At 36.3% G+C, this 21269-nt stretch overlaps 1 protein-coding gene across 2 annotated transcripts; it reads left to right on the plus strand.

The window, feature by feature from the left end:
* Positions 1-9021: 9021 nt before the first annotated feature.
* LOC102220768 (guanine nucleotide-binding protein G(I)/G(S)/G(T) subunit beta-1-like) lies at positions 9022-20758 on the plus strand. Of its 2 annotated transcripts, none has more exons than XM_005796924.2 (11): positions 9022-9445; positions 13959-14068; positions 14163-14201; positions 14303-14409; positions 14495-14558; positions 16207-16369; positions 16484-16550; positions 16651-16852; positions 16955-17171; positions 18113-18228; positions 19062-20758. In XM_005796924.2, the coding sequence occupies exons 2-10, from the start codon at positions 14012-14014 to the stop codon at positions 18217-18219; spliced, it is 1023 nt and encodes a 340-aa protein (XP_005796981.1). In that variant the 5' UTR covers positions 9022-9445; positions 13959-14011; the 3' UTR covers positions 18220-18228; positions 19062-20758. The 2 variants fall into 2 exon arrangements, with proteins under 2 accessions (XP_005796981.1, XP_014331446.1); XM_014475960.2 differs by having other exon boundaries at positions 9023-9445; positions 18113-18255.
* Positions 20759-21269: the final 511 nt, after the last annotated feature.

A 21269-nucleotide genomic window follows, 5' to 3' on the forward strand; every position in this document is an offset into this window, starting at 1 on the left:
TAAGTATTTTTTATTTTGTGGTTTAAAGGAGAAATGTGACATTGTTTTGTTTTCAAAATTAAAATGATTAAATGAGAAATGGAAAAGCTGGATAGTTTTCCTTTTATTTTATTACCCTATTACCATGTGATAATCACTTCCCATTGTACATTTTTAAGATCCACAAAATGATTTTCTTTTATCCCCTTTTTGCTGGCAATTTTATGTGAAGTATTTTTAGCCGGAAAATACACAAAAATCAAACAAATACACTTTTTACTCCTCCAATGTTTTCCACAAAAGTACAAAGGCTGCATTACAGTTTAATATGCTGTTTTTAAAAACTAAAATTAAAATCTGTTGTTTTTCATAAGTGGTTTCTGATGAGAAAGTCCCAATTGCCAAAACACACAAATAAAAATACATCTGATATATTCTTAGTTCTGACACAACCCCAGAGAGTTAACTCACAGAGTTAAATAATCTCAGACCTGAAATTTGATAAAAGCCATTGAAAATTTATGTTTTTATCAGTGGTTTAAATTTCACTTTGAAGAAAGAAGAAAAAGAAGATAATAAAACACTCTTAGGAATCTGGAGTTGTAGTTAGTTGCTTAGTTATCTACATATAAATCCTCATTTGGATTAAATGTCTGTCATGTTCCGTGTTTTTCTGTGTGTTTATTTTGAGTTTTCTGTGCCTCCGTGTTGTCCTGTTCTCCCCTCGATTACTCCCAGGTGTTTCTCGTTCCCTAATTACCCTCCCGTGTATTTAGTGTCACCTGTGTGTCTGTGTCTTTGTCGGGTCCTCGTCTCATTCTGACTTCTAGTCTGTCATCTGTGTTCCCAGTCCGTCGTCTCGTCCATTTGTGTAACGGCTGCTACCGGCTTCAAGCCCTGGCTTCAGCTTGGCCGTGCTGCCCGTTGGTTGGACTGTGTTTTCTGGACATTCATTATTAAAATCATTTATTATCTTATCCTGGGTCTACAGCGTCTGCCTCACCACCTCAACACCGCCACTACATGACAATGTCGTTTCAAGGTTGTCCAAAATGGGCAGCAGTACAGCAAATGTTACAATTAAACTACTTGTGCACACACAAAAACTGATTTGCGCTTTTATTGAAATCAGTCAGGAAAGGATCTACAGACGTATTATCCATGTCATTTAAGATGCTGAGATGTTATTTAAAAAGGTCAAAAGGGCCCTATATCAATTTTCAGATCATTCTGCACCAATTTATTGAAAGCAAAATGTTTAAAATTCTTGAAAAATGTTTTTAAAATAATTCAGGAACATTCAATTGTAAAACTTTCTTTGTATTTCAGAAATGCAGAGCTATAGCATATTAAGGGCTTCTGATTTCTCTGTATGATGATGAATCTAGTGAGAGGTCATCAGATTTACACCAAACATAAAGAAGTGTAATGTCTACCCGTTTTTGTTGTGGGGGTTCAACAAAACTGGAACAAATTTAGGGGGTTTATTGTTTGCATAATATTAAAATATATTTAGGAATCCATGTCAATTTCTGTTGGCAATGCCAGCAACATGCAGAGAACTGAAAATGGCTGAGAATCATGGGCTACGCTGCACAGCATGAAGAATACACTACCGTACAATGCATAGGTTATGGCCATACATCACAGGTTCAGTAGGACGTCCCACAATCGTTGACAGTAAAAGGAGTTCATTGTTGCCTTCATATGGCACAGTTAAACCTCTATAGATGTAAAAGAAACATATATAAAAGAGATCCAGGACAACTGATGGCTTCTGTTGGCCAGAAAGCTTTTAGCATGAACCGAGGTGAAATGAAGCGTCCTGTGGTGTGACAAATTAGATTTTAAACTTCTGCTGGATATGAAGGGCAAAGCACCATCAGAGCAGAAGAAGAGTGAGATCATCTGGTATATGATCTGTACAGGTTAAAAGCAGCTAGAGTCTCTGATGTAAATGGATTAATGCAATAAAAACAACAAAAACCCCCTGCAGATTAATACACGTCATGTACGCTAACAATTTTAAAACTCTATGGTTCTGTAGTGAAGGTGATTTGCGATAACCTGGCTGCATTTTGTTCCATGAAGAAGAATTAGCAATCAAAATTAGGCAGCACAGTGGTCATGCCTTATCCTCCCATCATGAAGGCCTTTAGTTCAAACCATAGCTGAACTTTTAACCAATAATGCCTGAAGGTCTTCTAGAGTGGATTTATCATATTCTCACAATGCCTGCATTGGTGTTCACAACCCTTGAACTTTCTCATGTTCTGTCATATTAGATTCACAAACTTAAATTATTTTTATTTTTTTTCCTTAATAGAACACGAGGTTGTGCATAATTTTTGTGTGGAAGCAGAAAGATGTTTGCTTTTTTGTACAAATGGAAAAGGTGTGTTTTCCATATTTATTATTGCATGTCTCTTGCAGCTTTGTGCACAGAGGCTGAAATTTCTCCACTTTCTTCTCAGTAAAATAGATCAAGTTCAGTCAGATTTAATAGATAGTATTCATAAAAATACATTTGCGAAGTTATGCCACACATTATCAATTTGATTTAGGTGAATCTTTAATTGGACTGTTATTTAATCTGATTATGATTTGAGTAACACCATTCCTCTGTGCTTCAGACTCATGGTCCGGCTGGAAGGAAAATCTTTGCCCCTCGTGGAATTTTTTCACAGAATGGTCTTTTATTTTGCTCCCTCCGCATTCCCATAAACTCTATGGTCGTCCCTCTTCCTGCTGAAGTAAAGACTCCCCACATCTTGCTTCCACTAACACCATGTTTCACAGTGCAGTTGATATTTTAAGAATAAAATGCAGTTTTTATTTTCTGCCATTTATAGGATTTTTCTACAGGTAAACAAGATTGATTTTGATATCATCCAATCATAGCGCTTTCCCCTAGATGGCTTGAGAACAAGCTGCAAATCTTATAATTTCTTTTCAGCAATGCCTTTTACTTCTTGCCACTCTTTCATAAAGTCCAGATTTATGGAGTGAATAACTTATAGTTGACCTGTTGGCATATTACCTGAGCTGTAGATCTCTGCAGCTCCTCCAGAGAAATAATCAGCCTGTGTTTTTTGAACAGCCAGCCACATGCTGGTTGTTCAAAGGTCATGAATACTTTTGCCTGACACTGAACCAAGCCTTTCTTTCACCATTTAAATCAATGCATGTTAGGTTAATTCAATCCAATCAATTAAGTTTATTTGTTTTGCACATTTCAGCAACAAATCAGTTAAAGTGCTTTAGATATCATACAAAATTGCATTTTGGGACAGATACAGGAAATCCTTCCTGCCACATGCCATCTCACTGTACAATAAAAGCTAAATCATTGTTCTGCGCTAATCAGTCCAATTTTGCACAACTACACTGTGGCACACTTGCTGTACATATATTTATATATACATATCTGCATTTTTTGAATCTTTGCAAGGACTGCTCTTAACTTGCTTTTTATATTAACAGCATTTTATATTTTTACAATTTATAGCATTTTATATTTTATTTTTTACTTTTTATTTTATCTACAACTACTACTCAGTGGTAGTTGTTATTGTGTCTTGTCTCTATGCTGTAACTGCGAAGTAATTTCCCTGCTGGGATGAATAAAGTACTTCTATTCTATTCTATTCTATTTCTAAATAGATACAAAGCTGAGCATACGTACAGTAGTTGTTTTTTTCTTTTTCTTTCTGTGGTTGCAGCCTGCTGCAGCCCATCAGTATGAACAGGATTAGGTGAGTTTAGTATTAAGTCAGATTTTTAAGGATGACTCACAAGAATATAAGATGTTAAAGTACTTTACAAAACTTTCCAGTTCTCTTCTAGATTTCTATAGCTGCAGTCTTTCTAAAAGTTAAGGGGATGATACATGTTACCCCTCTTAAAAAACACATCCATTCATTCAATTAACCCTGCATAGTTTTCAGGTTACTCCAAGCTGCTTGTATGTACGTTTTTGCACAGCATCACAAGGTTTGTGAAACTGTAAACTGTAGCTTGCTCAATAAAAGGGACGCGCTTTTCAAATATTTACAGAGCGTCTCAGACACAATCTCAAATTGCAGTATCTCACGTTACACCAGTTCTTTCTTCTTCTCTGCTCACGGAGAAAAAGGAGGCACAAGACGAGCAGGAACGCAAAAGGGGAAATAGGAAACAGGAAAGGAAGTGGCATTGATATCCTCCAGCACTACAGATGAAATAACAAAAATACAGCTTAATTGTGTGCATTTCTGAAAGGGAATGTCCATGAAAACTTTATATCACAGGCTGAAAGAAATGAGCATTTTATTGCTATAATTAAAAATGAGATAATGTTCCTAACTTACACTTAAAATGAGACTTTATTGGATTGTTAATTATCACAGAAATGAAACAAAAAATACTAAAATAGTAATTGCTTTAATCTGACTTCAGAATGTTGCAATAAGCCAGGAAATTTTAAAACAAAATCAATCTGCAATATTACATAAATATTTAATTTGATTGTTATTGATTTAAAACATTTTAGCAAAGACCTTTACATTGTTCTGAACTCCAGGATATGTTTTTCTACAGCACATAAATCTACTCTTATAATACTATGGGACTGATTGCTGTGTACTCATGTGATCAGAACTTTTTTTCTCTTTCATTCAGCCTAATATTTTGACTGTTACGAACCACTGCCACCTAGCGATGAAGTGGCATCACTGCAGCGGTACTGCAGTATTAGATAACATTGTGTTTTTAAAATACAAAGCTTTTCTCTCACATACGTGAAGTATATCTTTGATTTAGAAAATAGAAAAAAGATTATAGGAAAACTCTTCATTATTTTAGTTCCATAGCGTTATATGAATGATATGCAATATTATTAACATTTGTCTCAAATTGTTCAGAACAACAAATACATTTTACCAGCAGAGAATTGCAGCGTTTTGATTATTGATTTAAAAAGACAATAAAATACACACCTCCAGATGCAGCTCACATTGTAAACAACATTAACTCCCAATTTAACATAGACTTACTGTACAGCATCATAACATGGTGTTAGAATAGTTGCTAGAAACTGAACCTATCAATCTAATACATATGCAAATTTTTCTTATGTAGAAATTTCACCAAAACATTTCAGATCACTAATGTTAATATCAGACAAAGATATCTGGAGTAAAAAAACAAAAATTTTCAGACAGACTTCATTTATTAAGGAAATGGACTGGAGTGATTTTCTAAGCAAACTGACCACTAAAAGCGCTGAATAAGTGAATGAGCTACATTCACTCATTTACACACCAACATGCAACAAATGCTTCACCCATGGACACATCAACATGTGGTATAAGGAAAGTGCTCTGCCCACTGAGTCTAATCTAAACAAATCCAAGTTTAGTCCAGACTTTGACTAGACCACTCTAATATCTCGGAATTTTTTTGTTGTTGCAATTTTCCTCAAATACTCTGTTAGTTTTATCCCACATATAATGCAATGCATGCTTTTGTCTCCTCGGGTCACAGAATATTTTTCCAGAATGTGAGAAGGACCTTTGTTGTTTTTTTTTCTAAGTATGTTTTTATTTTAATACTTTGTTCTACATCTGTTCTTGAATTCACTTGGATCAGGGCACAAAGTGATGCTTTTTGAGCGCTTTTAACCTGCTTCATGTATTCCAACAGGTTCGGCTGGATCTGAGAAACTTGTGTGACAAATAAGGGAAAAGAAACCAAAAACATGAAACCTGCATTTATTTTACCAACAAAATGTTGTGTACTTTTGTGTCTCTGCTCCACTTTTCCCTCCTTGTCCCTTTCAAATGCTATTTTGATTTTTCGTGCATCCAGTGCATATGACAGAATTAAGTTTTCTTTGACATTTATATCTTTAAATTAGCTCATTTAAATGTTGTAATGCAATTTTACATCAATATTATTAGATGCATTCGTGACAAAGATAATCCTAATCATTTAAGTGATTGTGGGAGATGTAATTCTAGGATGTAACAGAGTTTTATGTTTTCATTGGTTGTTTATGCTGATTTTGAACCATGTAAGGTTTTTAGACTTGAGCCTCCTTTTAGGCAAAACTTTGTATTAAACTACTGAGGACAAACATCGATGGACTGTGCTGTAGGCATTAATTCGAGGATGTGGGCTAGCAGTGTATGTTGGTTGAGCCGTTGTGGTGGAAATTAATGTGCAATTAGTGGGGCTATCTCAGGCATTATGTCATCTGAACCCACTTTGAGCCCTCGATATCTGGAGGACAGAGAGAAGGGAGAGGTTTTAATGAAAGAGGATGAGTGAAAAAGATGCATGGGATAAAATGTTGAATGGGTGAGGCGAAGGGTGGGAGAGTGAGACTGAGAGAAACCAAAGAATAATGATCAGCTGGATACACTCAACAGAGGTCTCTGATTGTCATCCTCTCATGTATTTCGTTCTGCTGAATACCTTTCCTGTACCGTAACACAAGTTTCGTATTAAATTTATTCTAATCGGTATAAAGTGCCTTTGTGTTTTTCTGAGTTATTTTTTATTGCATGTGAGCTGACTGCATTGTTTGGAAAGAAAAATGGTTAAGTCAGAAAATTTCTGCATATTTAAATTTTTTTTTTTTGTTTATTTCACAGACCAGAACTAATTAATTTTGTGAGATAGGAGGCATTTCTCTAATGGTCGAAAATGAAAGCTGATGTAACAATGTAGTCATAAAACATTTGACTTTAACTGAAGACCCAGAAAAAAATATTAGCAGAAATTTAGTTTATAGATTGTGTGAAATCAAACAAATTTTAGCTTAGTTCCAGTCACAAGGTGGAGGCTGCTTTTCTTTTAGAACTTACAGCGACTCCTGTTGCAATGAAAGACCAAATGATCATTAGATTATTTGAATGAAATGGAAAAAATTTTTTTACAATAAGTGTAAAAGTACAATTCAGCACATGGATTGGTGAAATAACTTTTTCTGGGTATAGCATATCAGTTCAATGTTGAGATTCCTCAGTAGAGATACATGAAGCAGAAAGTGATTTTCAAAAGCACAAACACAGAGTTGGAGGTGGAAGACGTTATGTTCGCAGTTTCCCTGTTGAAGACCAAAAAACAAAAATGAGACTAAAAGACAGATCAAGCTGAGCAGTTTAGAAACAAATGTAAGAGGCGAGGCTGAGATAGCAGAGGGATGGCAGATATATAGGAAAGACCTGTTAGATGGAAGAGAGGAAATGAGGAAGCACACAGAGATGTTTAATTGATGCTGTGAGGCACAGTATGGAGAGAGTTGGTGTGAGAGAAGAAGATGACAGGGATTGGGTGAGAAGGAGGCAGGTGACCCTCTGTAAAATGGCAGGGGAAGAGCAAAATGAAGAAGTCCCAGTCTACTTTGTTTACAACCACTTCTGGAAAAAAATGCTGCACCTGCCCCAGCAACCAGAACAAATGTGGTGCAGTTATTTGATTTCTAAAAACATCCAGATGACGTAGAAATAAATATTTCAATACCTAGCCACACTGCTTGGCCTGGAAATTCAACTTTAAATGCCTTGTTTTATTTGTTTTACAAGCATAAATTAAATCTAAATATGCCCACAAAATTTCTTTATCACAATAGTTGCTCAATGGCAACACCAACGGTGGATTTGATTTGTATAAGAAATTAGACCCCAGATCTTGCAATAATGTCACATCCAACTTATAAGAGCATTCTTTTAAGCCAAGAAAATCAGTGTAATTTTCTAATGTATTCTCTTCATTTCATTGTTTGACCTCTAGAGAACATAGACCAGCAGAAATGCTAATAAACAGTTTACCTCTGCAACTTTCTCAACATCCTTTTTTGTACAGTGACAATGTTGAAACTAAACTCTGATGTGTTTGGCAGCCTCCAACTTATCTGGTGAGAATTTGGTAGATCTTAAAATTGAAACTTTATTGTCTATGTGTAGCTTAATTTAACAACGATAGTACTCTACCCTCCTCTAAGACACACACGCACACCCCCACGCACACACAGAAATATAGTTATGACTCAAGTCATGCAGTTTAAAAGACAGTTATCCCAGGTACTGCTGAAATGTCTAGCTACAAAATAATTTTCAAAAAAATATTCTCATCAAGTTTTTTGGCACTTAGTAAATAGACATAGTTTTGGTAATTCTAACTAATCTAAATCAATAAACGTATGGTTTGATTTAACATTAAACAGTGAGAAAAAATTGTTTGACTTTATACTCAGTATGTAAATATCAGGTTTCAACTCTATATACCTTACTGTAAATATTAGTTTGATGTTTTATATTAAAAAGTGAACAGTTTCATCTGGCTCAATTTGTTATTTTGTAATCAGGTTATTTATTTGTGTCTATTTTTTTCATTCTAGTCTTTAAGATATCCACATAACTACATTTTGCCTGTCTGATATAATTTGAAATATATCAGACACACAATATGTTTTATATTGAAAAAGTGACGTGTACAGTTCTTATGGCTTGTTATTTTGTAATCCATCCATCAATCCATCCATTTTCTGTACACCCTTGTCCCTAGTGGGGTGCTGGAGCCTAATCATGTTATTTATTTATGTCTATTTTTTCAGTCTATCTATATACTACAAGGATTTCCACATATCTTGTCTATATGATTTTTTTTAATATATATATTTAAAGAGATGTTACAATCAGCTTCTTTACTGTATAGCATTTTTACTCTCTCTTTAGTAATTTAATAGACAGCTACTTTTCACTTTTACTTTAGTAAACATATTATTGAAGTAGTGCTACTGTACTAAGTACATTGTTTGGATACTCAGCCCACCTCTGCTTCCTACTTTAGAAATTTGACCGTTTTATTCAGGCTGGTTTGCGAGGGGGGAAGCTCAAAATGAACATCATGTTCTTTAAGCATCTACGTGAAAAACACATGTCGCAAATGAGATGTGTGAAAGACTGCTGGAAAGAAACAATTAAGAGTTGCGTCTTCAGTTCTCTAAAAAAACACTCCAATCGAATCGAAGCTCCTCTTTCCATCGCTGCTGCTGCTGCAACGTGGGGTTTCCCAGACCCGACTGCAGGGTTACCGCGCCCATCTCATCGGTCGATGGCTGCTTGAGAGTCATACTACGGACAGGGCAGGTGTTGGGTTTTGCAAAGGTGAGAGTCTAGGCTCCCTTGTTGGTGAGGAATAGTGACTTTTTAAAATTAGCTCGGTTGACTGCCAGTGCACTGTCATCCACACAAGGCTTGTGGGTGTGATTTCCCCCACCCCCTCCCCTCTCCGCCTGGTTGTCAAGCTCCCCAGCCGTAGCCTGCGTTCGGGAAGGGCTGCTCCTCAGAAATCTACGCTAGCTGGCTTAGCTAGTTAGAAAGCTAGCACTGTGCTGTTCGTTGATGCGTGGATCGGAGGAATACGCCGTCTTGGGTTCCAGTCAATGCCAAAACGCAAAAACAGGCGCAGATTGAATCAGGTAAGGCAAAATCAGACTATTATATTGCGTTATCGCAATTTAACAGTTAAATGTTAATCCCATTAGCTGGTGAATTGTGGTATAATCGAACTGCCCGGGGGTGGGGTAGCAGCAGCTAGCCTCTTAGCCATCAGTTAGCATCGGTTTGCTAACGATAAGCTTATTTTATTATGAGCGGTTGCATGAGAGTTTGCCGTAAGGGTTCGGGTTAATCTCGGAACTTTGTGTCAGGAGCGAGTGGGAAGATGGTGGCAACCATTTGTGTGCATTACATCCAGGCAATTACGAAACATTAACTACTCTTAATGTCGCCGAAAGGTTCTGGGATTCGTTAAAGCAGCGTTCTTGTTAGCCTTTCAAAACTGCTGTCAGTGAAGGCAATAATGGCCCAGTCAGGGGAGGTGCTTCTTGGCCTAAAATACCAGTCTCAAAGCTACTCAGTCGCCTGAAAATTTGAAAAAAAAAAAAAAAGATTTAAGAAATAACAACAAGAAACATCGCATGTTGTATATGTTGCATGCAAAGTGTAATAATATTGTAATCTTAAATGTAAAGATGTTGCTGTGGATTCAGGTTGACACATAGGGTTGGGCTGAATCAAATGTCCTGTAAACAAATTTGCTATCAGATGTTTGTAAATGACAATAATAACTAATCTACTAACATGGCTTAATTCTGTACCTTAGCAGCATCAGCTTTCTTTAATTATGCTTATAAAAAGTCAACACTTTAGGATAGAAGGAACATTAATGTGGGCGCGTTAACACCCTGTTTTTGGAAGCCAATACGTTAGCTTACTTCGGCCCCAGATGTGCACCGCCTTTCCTTTGAAACCATCTAAATTTCTGTAACACATAATAGCAAATTTCGTTTACTTTTTTTTTGGGGGGGGGATAAAACACCCCGTGTGTGTTAATTACATTTGTCTCACTGTGGCGATACAGGCCACCGCCGCCCGACCTTGCTGTTTTTTTTTTTCTTTTTTTTTCTACACTCTTGGGTTTTACTACAAGATTAAAAAAAAAACCCGTAAATATTCTGATACGGTGCAATTAAATTAGCCGTGGCCAGTAGCGTTTAAAGAGATTGGTGGTGTCCGAGTAAGTGGATTTCTCTGGGACGGTAAACAAGACACTTTCTGGGTTTATCCGGTGTTGGCTTAAAAGCTAACTACATAGCACTCCGTGCAATTGCGGAAGATCAGCGGAGTCCTCCCTGAAAGCGGCTGTGGTTTCGTTATTTTGCATTAGACGATGAAGCCGTTCGGTTTCCGTGGTGTAAATTTCATAGAAACTTGTGGTTAGACTCCATTTTCGGTAAGTCGTTGTTGACGCTTAAGTGAAATATAGGAATTTGAGCGTTTATGTGAGTTTTTCTTCCGAATATGAGCGTTGCCCTGCCTGTAGGCCTACACCGACAATCTGTTAGCAAAGCTAACTAGCAGACAGCAGTCTGCAAGATGGCGTTTAGCTGCATCTTCTCACATTTTCATTAGTGCATAGCATATTATCAACACATAGTGTGTTGCTAACTAAATGCATATATTTGATTGGACTTTGACACCAGCAATCTGATTCGTAGCCTCTTGACGCAATATTATGCGGAATTACTGAAATGTTCTCACCTTACAAACAACAAACTAACTGAAAAGCTTTCAGAGAGGCATTCAAATACAATGCAAAGTATTTGATTTGTTTGTAACAGTGTTGAAGGCAAATCACAGTGCTTACACAGAACTTCTTCCGTAGCTGTTTGCACACTGAATACAGTGTTGGTTCAACATGCACACTGCAAACAGTAAGAGATTACCTGTCAGGTTTGTTAATGCAGTTTATTTTACTGCTGCCTGTTAAATATTGCATAATTTCTGTTAACTTTTAATGTCCAAACTCATTGTTTAATTTTTAGTATTTAGTTTATGTATATATTCTTTAATAATGCACATTTCCCCCTCTCTTTGTACAAGAACTAAAAGAGAATTTCTGCTTCAGGACAGTCACTTTAATGGCAGCCATTAATCTAGGCACTTTTTCAAACCAAGTGCCTGGAATTTTTTTTTTTTCATGTGTTTATGAAAGAATTAAGATTAAACTCATCCTTTTATTAGGCTGAAAACATATTTCTAATGCCTGGACTGGCTTTGCTACTATTTCTGTTAGCAGACATGGATTGGATTAGGGACTCATTGACTGAGGATTTCAGCTTTTAGGATTATGGAGTTGCTCAGTGATATTGCTGGTTATGGCCTTTTACATGATCCAGCTTTAGATCTGTAAAACATTGCATTATCAGATTTCGGCCGTCTTTTGTAAACAGATGTTTACATGTGGCCCTTTTTCTTCTAAGTTGGTTAAAATTGCAGCTTCAGTTACAGCAATCGCAAACAAACACATCTCTTTAAGCCTTGCAGGACTTGGAAACAGCTAGTGAGCTGCCACTCCAGGCTGTTTGCTACTGCTCATTGTTTATCATGCAGTCAGCTGACCCTGATCAGGCGCTTGGAAAGGAGAAGTGATGAGAGAGAGGAACTCCGTAACTGTAGGCATCTACAGATCTTAATGGGAAATGTGCAGCTATTTCTGTTCTCTACTCGGGATATGTAAAATTTGGTTACGGCACAAAGATGTTACACATCAAAGTTCAAGTGGTGAATGCAAATTACAACTAAGTTAGAAAGAAATCTAAATAATTAAATTCAATTTGTAGGGAAAAAAAGGGCTGTAACACTTTAAAGGGTACTGAAAGTGATTCGGACTGCTGCAGAAATAGTTAGTATCACATCTGAGACCAAAATAATGTGGTTCTGAAACCCAAATTAAACAATATTCTCCAGATGCTATCAGGCGCCTCAGATAAAACTGGAAATAGAAGGGTTTTGTTGTTGTTTCTGTAGGCAATGTTCAATAATAAATAATAATATATTAGATTTAAAAACCACAAAAAACTAATCAAAGATTTAAAAAAAAAGTAAATAAAAAAATATGAATTGCTGTCAAAGTAGACATAAATCATTCACAAAGGATTAGGGCTACATAATATTTTATGTATAACAGTATGGAACTGTGTTAATAATAATGTTGAGCATAAATAATTGTGATTATAGATTTGTCCATAGCGAGCTTAACAATGTTACAGTTACACTAGTGGCAATATTGCAAATTAGACTTCAATAAACAGAATTATCTGAAAATTGATCAAATCGATTGAAAAAGTACAAAGAGGCTAAATCTGAGTTTATATATTAACTTTAAACTTCAAATTCTATCGTGATGAAGATTGCATTCTCCTGTCTCTGGATGTAACTAAATAATAACTATATTCCATGACACGTTTTATTACAAGATTAATGAGCGTAAGAGGATCATCTATGTTAGAAAGGTCAACCAATCAGCAAATCTGAAAGATGACGTAGACAGGTAGAGAAGATTGTCAAACACGTCCTGCAACTGCCAGTGACATTAGTGTACTGACTGAAAGACACCAGGTAAGGGAACTGAGAAGCAAACTCATAGCTATTCACTGCTTATCTCACGTTGTCGTTATTTATAGTTTGTCTTGGGTGTGGTTATTAGTGAAGCTTTAATTGATTTAGATTTAGCTACTGGATATAATTTAATTTATACTTAAAGCTCATGTCAGGAGTATCTTTTTTAAAGGTTGTGCTTAATATCTATAGAAATCTAGCTTGCAGAAGAAATATTTAAAAAAAATAAATGTATTCCTGTTCACTCAGATTTTAATGTTTCCAACTGTCAGAAAATCCATCAAATCTGGCAGAGATAGTTTTAAATATTAATAATCACAAACAATGGAGTGTAATTGTGTTCCCAGTTGTAGTTGTATTAATACAAAGCTGTATTAAATTATAATTGCAATCTCTAAGTAATTTGTGACTACCTACAAATAAAAAATACTGTTAGGGATTTGCTATTTTTAAAGTTTTTTGTCATACAGTTTAATGAACTGTTGCATAAGAATCGTCTTAAACTAAATACTTTTGTTTTGTAAGCCAATTAATCTAATTGCGTTCTAAACTTCTGATAAATGAGACATTAGATGGTTTAATACGAGTATAAAAACTAGTTTTATGGCTTGAATTGAATATATTTACTTTATTAGATGGACATTTAGATGTCCTCTTGGTGCTGTATTAATATAAGTGGCTTATTGATCACTTGGCGAAAATTCTGACTATCCCAGGGATTGAGGTCAACAGGATAATGACTGCTTTTCGGATCACAGGAAAGTCATGCCTTAACAGGATTTGTCTGCTGATCTGAATTGTGTGTCAGGACACATCGACATTGCAGCAGAATTATAAGGTTGAACAGGGAGCAGTATGTTGCCCATTTTGTTCTATCTGCTGGTTAAAATTGCTTTTGGGCCATTACCATTTTGCATTTTAGATTTCTAAACTAATTTTAAAAATAATGTTGCTCTTCCTCTTAAAATAAAATATTGACTGTATACGTTTACTTTTTTCTCTCTCCTTTTCTTTTTTGTCTGTTTTTAGAACAACAAGTGCCCTGGTAGTTGGAGTAAGGTAATTAAAAAAAGCAGGATAAGATGAGTGAACTGGACCAGTTACGCCAAGAGGCAGAGCAGCTCAAAAATCAGATAAGAGTAAGTAACAAAATTCGATTGTCTATATAGAAGTTGGCGCATGTGATGTGTACAAATGTAAATATGCTAAAGAGCTAAATTCTCTTTTTTCCAGGATGCTAGAAAAGCATGTGCAGATGCCACACTATCACAGGTAATGTCTGACAGAGTGCTTTGCTCTGAAAGATTCATTGTGAATACAGCAGAATTCAGTGGATCATTCTAAGCCTAACAAAAGTCTGTAATGTTTTGCAGATTACAGCTAATGTCGAAGCCGTTGGCCGAATCCAGATGCGTACAAGACGAACGCTGCGGGGTCATTTGGCCAAAATCTATGCCATGCACTGGGGGACAGACTCCAGGTACGTCAACGTTATTTTCTAAACATGGATTTTTAGCTGAAACCATTTTCCAGCTGTCTAATGTTGTTCTTGCTCCTGTTTTTAGGCTTTTGGTCAGCGCCTCTCAAGATGGAAAACTCATTATTTGGGATAGCTATACCACAAACAAGGTGAATTTTATTTAAGGATACAGTAAAAATGAAATGTGCAGCAGTATACACGGATGCACAAATCAGTGATTTTGCTTTTTGCACAATTGATTTTTTTATTCCATAAATAAATATGTTCCTCTTTCAGAAGAAGAAAATTAGTTTATTGGTGGTTCTTTGCACTGATCCAAGCAAAAACAGAATTATACTGCAACACCTATTTTTTATGTGCTGAAGCTGATACTTTAGTTCTTAAAACAAAACTGATGAGTTGGGTTTTAATTTCTGTTGTTTTTAGCACATTAAAATGCTTTTGAGGTAAACTCCCAGCAAATGTTTTTTTTTTATGTGTAATAAAATATTAGTTGTTCTTCTGGTGTACAGATACGCCAGTCTTCTCTAACCTGTACACGTTGCTTAAGCGTAAGTGAGTAATTTACTATAGGTTCAACAAGCAGTTTTGTTGCTGATGTCAAGTTTTGATTTGCTACTTTAAATTTATATCTATGACAGTTTTTTAAAGAGCTGTATTACAAGAACATGTTAGCGCAGCATTCAGATTATATTTCCTAGCATTCCTGCTGATAGAAGCTATTAATTATTCACAATAGGAGGAAAAACAATGAGTGTGAGATAGCAGTTGTGTAAGAAAAAAAAATAATTTTATAACAAAAGGCAGCAGGTTTGGCAGTTTTAGCTTTGTGTTAATGGTTAGAATGGCCATCATTATTAAAACTCCAGTAACTGTCTGGATTTCCTGAAGACGATGCATCCTTACCAAAGCTCTTTTCAAAAGATTTCCCAAAAAGCTGCAAATATTTCCAAATCCAAACAGGTTGAAAGCTTAAATTCTTAACCATAGAATGACTTTCTGTTACTTTATTAAACCTTCCCGTTATCTGCTTTAAGTTTTGCTCTCTCAGCCTGATTTAACCACAGATATGTCACCTACAAGTCTTTGCTTTCTCTGATATCGAACATCACTTAGTCTGAGGCTTTGAATTTAAATAACAGCCTTCAAGTTGAAGGCTGTTATCTGAGTCACCTGATAGTTTAGAGAGGATTTTGAGTCTCTGACTGGTCAGTACCAATCAAGGTCAAAACTCTGCCCAATACCCTTTTAAGGTTTTTTTTGGCACTAGTAACTTTTATTTGTGGTAGATTAGACAGGAAATGGGTAGAGGTAGAGAAGATATGCAGCAAAGGTTCCTGGGTAGGAATTGAACCCCAGATGGCTGAGTTGAGGACTGATGGCCTCTGTGGGATGGCTACTCCTCTACACCGCGCTCCATCAGGCTTCAATGCAGGATGACATCAGCAAGCATAGAGTTATGATTAGAAAGTTTTCTTTCTCATCTTGTATACCTTAATATCTTCAGAGGTTTTAAAATCTCATTTCAAGTTTTTTGTTTCTTTTTTAGTGTTGGCTTTCAGTAATATTTGCTGCATTATAAAAGTGAAGTCAGATCTTGTAGGAAAAACTTTAGCAGTACTGAGATTTGTTCAGTTCTGCATATTTTTTTTACTGGCATTCCTTTTGTTTAAAGTTAAACAAGCTTCTAATCTGTTTAAATTTCTATCTTTTCCTCTGTCAAAAACGGAACATTCTTGCTTCAAACTTGCATTTTCTCTGAACTAAATTTTCTGTGTGTGTTGCTGTGTTCTGCAGGTTCATGCCATTCCACTTCGATCTTCCTGGGTCATGACTTGTGCATATGCACCTTCAGGAAACTATGTGGCCTGTGGTGGCTTAGACAACATCTGCTCCATTTACAACCTGAAAACACGTGAGGGGAATGTACGTGTGAGCCGTGAGCTCGCAGGACATACAGGTATAGGATACTTCACAAATACAGTGTATTTGTGTACAAGTATAGGTTTACATAAAACCGCATTGGATTTTTGGGTTATTTATCAAATTTATCTGCTGGTTATTTGACTGTTAGGATACCTGTCCTGCTGTCGCTTTCTTGACGACAACCAGATTGTTACAAGCTCTGGAGATACCACTTGGTAAGTAAAAAAAAAAAATGGCTAGAAACTCTTAACTTGTCTAAGTATTTTTCTATGAAGGGAACTGAAAACAGTCTGACTGTCTTGTTATTTTTCACAGTGCACTTTGGGACATTGAGACAGGCCAGCAGACAACCACATTTGCTGGACACACAGGTGATGTCATGAGCCTGTCTCTTAGCCCCGACACTCGGTCATTCGTCTCTGGTGCTTGCGATGCCTCTGCTAAACTCTGGGATGTTCGAGAGGGGATGTGCAGGCAGACTTTCACTGGCCATGAGTCTGACATTAATGCTATCTGTGTAAGTCATTTAAGCTCGGCTTCACTTTTTAAATGCACACTCTTAATGTGGCCAAGTTATGTACCACTGTTGTGCTTCAATATTTGCATTTGCACGTTTCAGTTCTTCCCTAATGGCAATGCCTTTGCCACGGGCTCTGATGATGCCACCTGCAGGCTGTTTGATCTGCGAGCTGATCAAGAGCTGATGATCTACTCTCACGACAACATCATATGTGGCATTACCTCTGTTGCATTCTCCAAGAGCGGCCGCCTTCTTCTGGCAGGATATGATGACTTCAACTGTAATGTGTGGGACACACTAAAAGCTGACCGTGCTGGTAAGTAACTGAGCAATGTCTTAAACAGGTTTGTCTCAAATAGACTCTTCTACTACATTACATTTTGTACAAAAATGGTGTCAGATCACTTTGTTGCTGATCATTAACCCAGCATTGGTAGAGAGGGTGAAGTTTTTACCTTGAAAGCTAAAGATGGATGGTGTATTTAAAATTGGATTAGTAGCATGATCATGTGTGCAATAAAAATCCTCAAAGGGAATGTGCTGGTTAACAGCTGGTACATTTGGTGTGAAACCTAAACATTTGCAATGATTAGAGTTAATATTCTGCATTAATCAGCAGCCATCTTAATGGCAGTAAGATGAAGTTCTCCCTTTGTCAGCAGGCTGCCTAACAGTATGAACAGTGGTTCTCACGCTTCATTCAGAGGCTTGCACTACCTTAGCAGATGCTACAGATACCTGTTAATCACCCATTCATTAAGTTGTGGGAGTGGCAGCTGGGAAATAGCTAAAACATGAAGAAGAAACCAGGAATTACAGCTGTCAAACAATAGTTGCTTTAAAGCATCTTAAGGTCACAGGAAGTTTCTAGACAAGTTAATTTTTTACCATTCATTTTTCCTGAGGCCTCTTAAAGTCTCAGAAAATCCTTAAATTACTTAATTTCAATTGTAAACTTTAAAAGGTCAAAAATACCTTCAGCTTTACTACACTAAGGTTTAGTTGTGTGTTAAAAGTTCTGCTCCTGAACTCGACTTATTGTACTTTCTTTTGACTATCAGTAATTTAAATGTAGTTCTGCTGGAGTTGTGTGACTGACAAGAAATTTGTCTTAAAGAAATTCAGATATTTGCTGAAGTTTTGAGCTGAGAATAAAGTCAATAAACTCCCAAAGTGATTACATTTGACCTGTTAGTGTGGCACCATACTGTTTTGACAGACCTGACAACTGATAGTTCTTTTTTTTTTTTTTTAAAGGTGTGTTGGCTGGACATGACAACCGCGTTAGCTGCCTGGGAGTTACTGACGATGGCATGGCAGTTGCAACGGGATCCTGGGACAGTTTTCTGAAGATCTGGAATTGAAGCCTGAAGGTTCTTTTTGTCGTATTTGCATTAAAGGTAGAGATGCACCGATCAGAATTTTGTACCTGACTTTCTATTTCTGCTTTTTGTTAAGCTTTGTCCTGCCAATACTAACTTCATCAGTTCTAGTTTCTCTTTAGGAACATTACTTTAACTACATTTTGCCAGCCTTCCTTTGTTGTGCGGACATTCGTTTTTTATGATAGCCTAAGTGTCATGCTTGCTTTAACATGTTGCTAGCATCTCTATAAAATACTTCTGTGTAATCTATAGAATAGAACTCTGAAATTTTCAAAAGGCTGCCAGCATTTCAAAGTTTTATGACAGGCAGAAGTAAAATCTCAGACTTTACTGTACTTTGTTCAGTCCTCCTGTTCTCAGCTGGAAGTCTTGCTGTCTTTCTCTCAGCTTTTTGAACCACAGACATCTTATATGACAAAGAAAACGTTCCTTGTATATAGCTTCTTACATCAGTTTCCTCTGACGTCATCTAAATGCCTCAGGGCACCATCCTTATTAAAAAGTGCAGTTTTTACACCCCTGTTAGTATGTAGGAACAGTTCATTCACTGTAAATGGATCAGTTGGATTGTTGAATTTCTAACCAGCTGATCGCCGGTCAGGGCAGGAGAGGCACAGAATCGTCCGATTCCGATCACCAGCTGATTTCTCGGTGCATCTCTAATTGAAGACGATTAGTTTATCTTGACTTTAATAAATATTCTGAGAATTCATGGGCCGGCTCAGCTGCTAGGCATAAACATCTGTATGCTATTCTGCTTCTCTGTTTCTCCATGACTCTCTCTTCTGCTGCTTCTCAAAATGTCTTTCTTTGTTCCCCAGATGTTCTTTTAACTCCAAAGTTGACTGGAAGACCATTACAACTTGAGAATGTTCACAGCGTCATCTTCAACACTGTTTAAACTGACTTGGACACCACAAAAACGAAGGGAAACCAATGCCTTTCCTACACAAAGAAGAGCACAATTGTTTATCACCTAGTTAAGAAAGGATCTCCTGTGGTATCAAATCAGAAACTTGTGCATTCCTTCTTGGACCATTTTATGTTACCTTGAAAGAGAAAACAACACTATCATCCCATGCAAATGTGTGCGTCTTGAAAGCAAATGTTGGAGTGTAATTGTACAAATTATTTAACTTTTTTTTTTTTTTTTAAGATTTCTATTCTGATGGTTTATTATTCTCGATGGCTTTTCTCTTTGTCATATTTCTTTAGTGGTTTTAGATATGTTTGAATTACAGCTTGTCTTTGTAATCCAGGTAAATCAAATGAGAAAAAAGAAAAAAACACGCAGAAGTAAAAGCTTGGATCATATTACACGAGCAGCTTTCGAAAATGTCCAGGATGTATTTATATTCTAGCTGTTTTTGTTCCATCACGGCTTTTTGCACATGAAGCTTCGCCTCTAAACTAATAACATTGTTAATTAACCAGGCACATGCTATAAGTTATGAATGCTCATTCCAGTACAAACGGAGTTATTATGAGGAAAACTATCCAGTTAAACCCCTCGATTCTTGTACATGCCTTTTTGGCTTTTGGTGGGGAAGGGCAGGGTAGTGATTTAGGTTCAGAGTTTAATAAGGCATGGCTTGAATTTACTATATAGAAGGGGTTTTGTGTTCTGTATCCACTTTGAGTGAAACACCTCACCTGACTTAAATACACACTTCCTTTGCTTGGGACTGCAGTTACAACTCTGTGAATGAAATGTACAAATCAATGTCTGAAAATAATGGTCTGATGTTTTAAGTTAAGACATAAAATTTTGTCTGCCACGAGTTAATTTAGATGTGCATGCTGTAGACTTGCTTTCAATGGTGCAAAAAATCCTAGATTTTCTTTTGTTACCAAAAAGGAGAGTTAACCTATTGATTGAACTTAATAGAGGCCATTTTTAGGCTCAAACTCTGCATACATCATGTACTAATACTGGTAATGCTATGCACCAGAGTGGGCAAGAATGATGAAAGGCTTGATATTAACTTCATACTTAGTGTAAATTATGCTTACCAGTTCTATTGATGCCATTTTAAATAAAAAAAAAAATTATAACAATCATAGTGAGAAATCTATCCTCTCCTTCCAATCTTCACTCTCAATGGAACAAAAATGTCCTCACATACTGTCCATACTAAAACTTTTGTACAATTTTATTTTATTTTTTTGGTCTTAAACTGAAAATCGGAGCATCTGAATGCCATTTCACTGTATACAGAAGCACTTTTGTTAAGGTTGTGAGATACTTTCACTTTTCTTTTTTTTTTCTGCAATGATGTACAATAAATGTGATGTATTCGTGTGTGGCCACAAGTGAAAATGCGATTCAACTGAGATGGATTTTCCTTTTCTCTTTCCATTGATAATATAGAGCTCGGCACCCTTATGTACCTTTCCACTTTTTGTATTTCATTTCAGTCTGTTGGTGTTCCACGGTGAGCTGGATGCAAGATAGATACTGTACTAAATTGTACTGTTATTGATTGAAAAATGTAATAAAAAGCTGTTTGAGATCTCTTTTGGTGCATTAAAAATCTTTAATTGACTTTTACATGTTTTTGTGTTAACATTCATCAAGTTGTAACTAGTTATTTTTAAACACTAAGCTTTTTTCCTCCCTCTGTAAGGGTAATACTAATAATGCACAAGTTAAACTTTTATAACATTAGTTTCAGTTTAATGGTGGAAGGGGAACATATTTTAAGACAGCTTTGTTCAAATTGTCTTAATTTTTTTGTTGAGCCTTAGGATGTTCAGGTTTGAGAGTCACATAATCTGGATTTAAAATAGCATCAATTAATTTAACCAGAAAATCAAGAATTACTTATGCTGCAAAAAACTATACAGATAATCACAGCTCCTTTTTGAGTTGGAGTTTTTTTGTGTGCTTATTGAGCAAAGTGGCATCCATTTTTACTGTTTTATAGATTGACACAACTATAAAAATTTTATTCTTAATCTGTTCAGGTAGCCAGTCTGCTTAAAATGCTTCTTGTAGCCACCATTCTATTACTTAAGTCACCTTTATG

The sequence above is a fragment of the Xiphophorus maculatus genome, chromosome 20 (genome assembly GCF_002775205.1).
Source record: "Xiphophorus maculatus strain JP 163 A chromosome 20, X_maculatus-5.0-male, whole genome shotgun sequence".
NCBI classification, from domain to species: domain Eukaryota; kingdom Metazoa; phylum Chordata; class Actinopteri; order Cyprinodontiformes; family Poeciliidae; genus Xiphophorus; species Xiphophorus maculatus.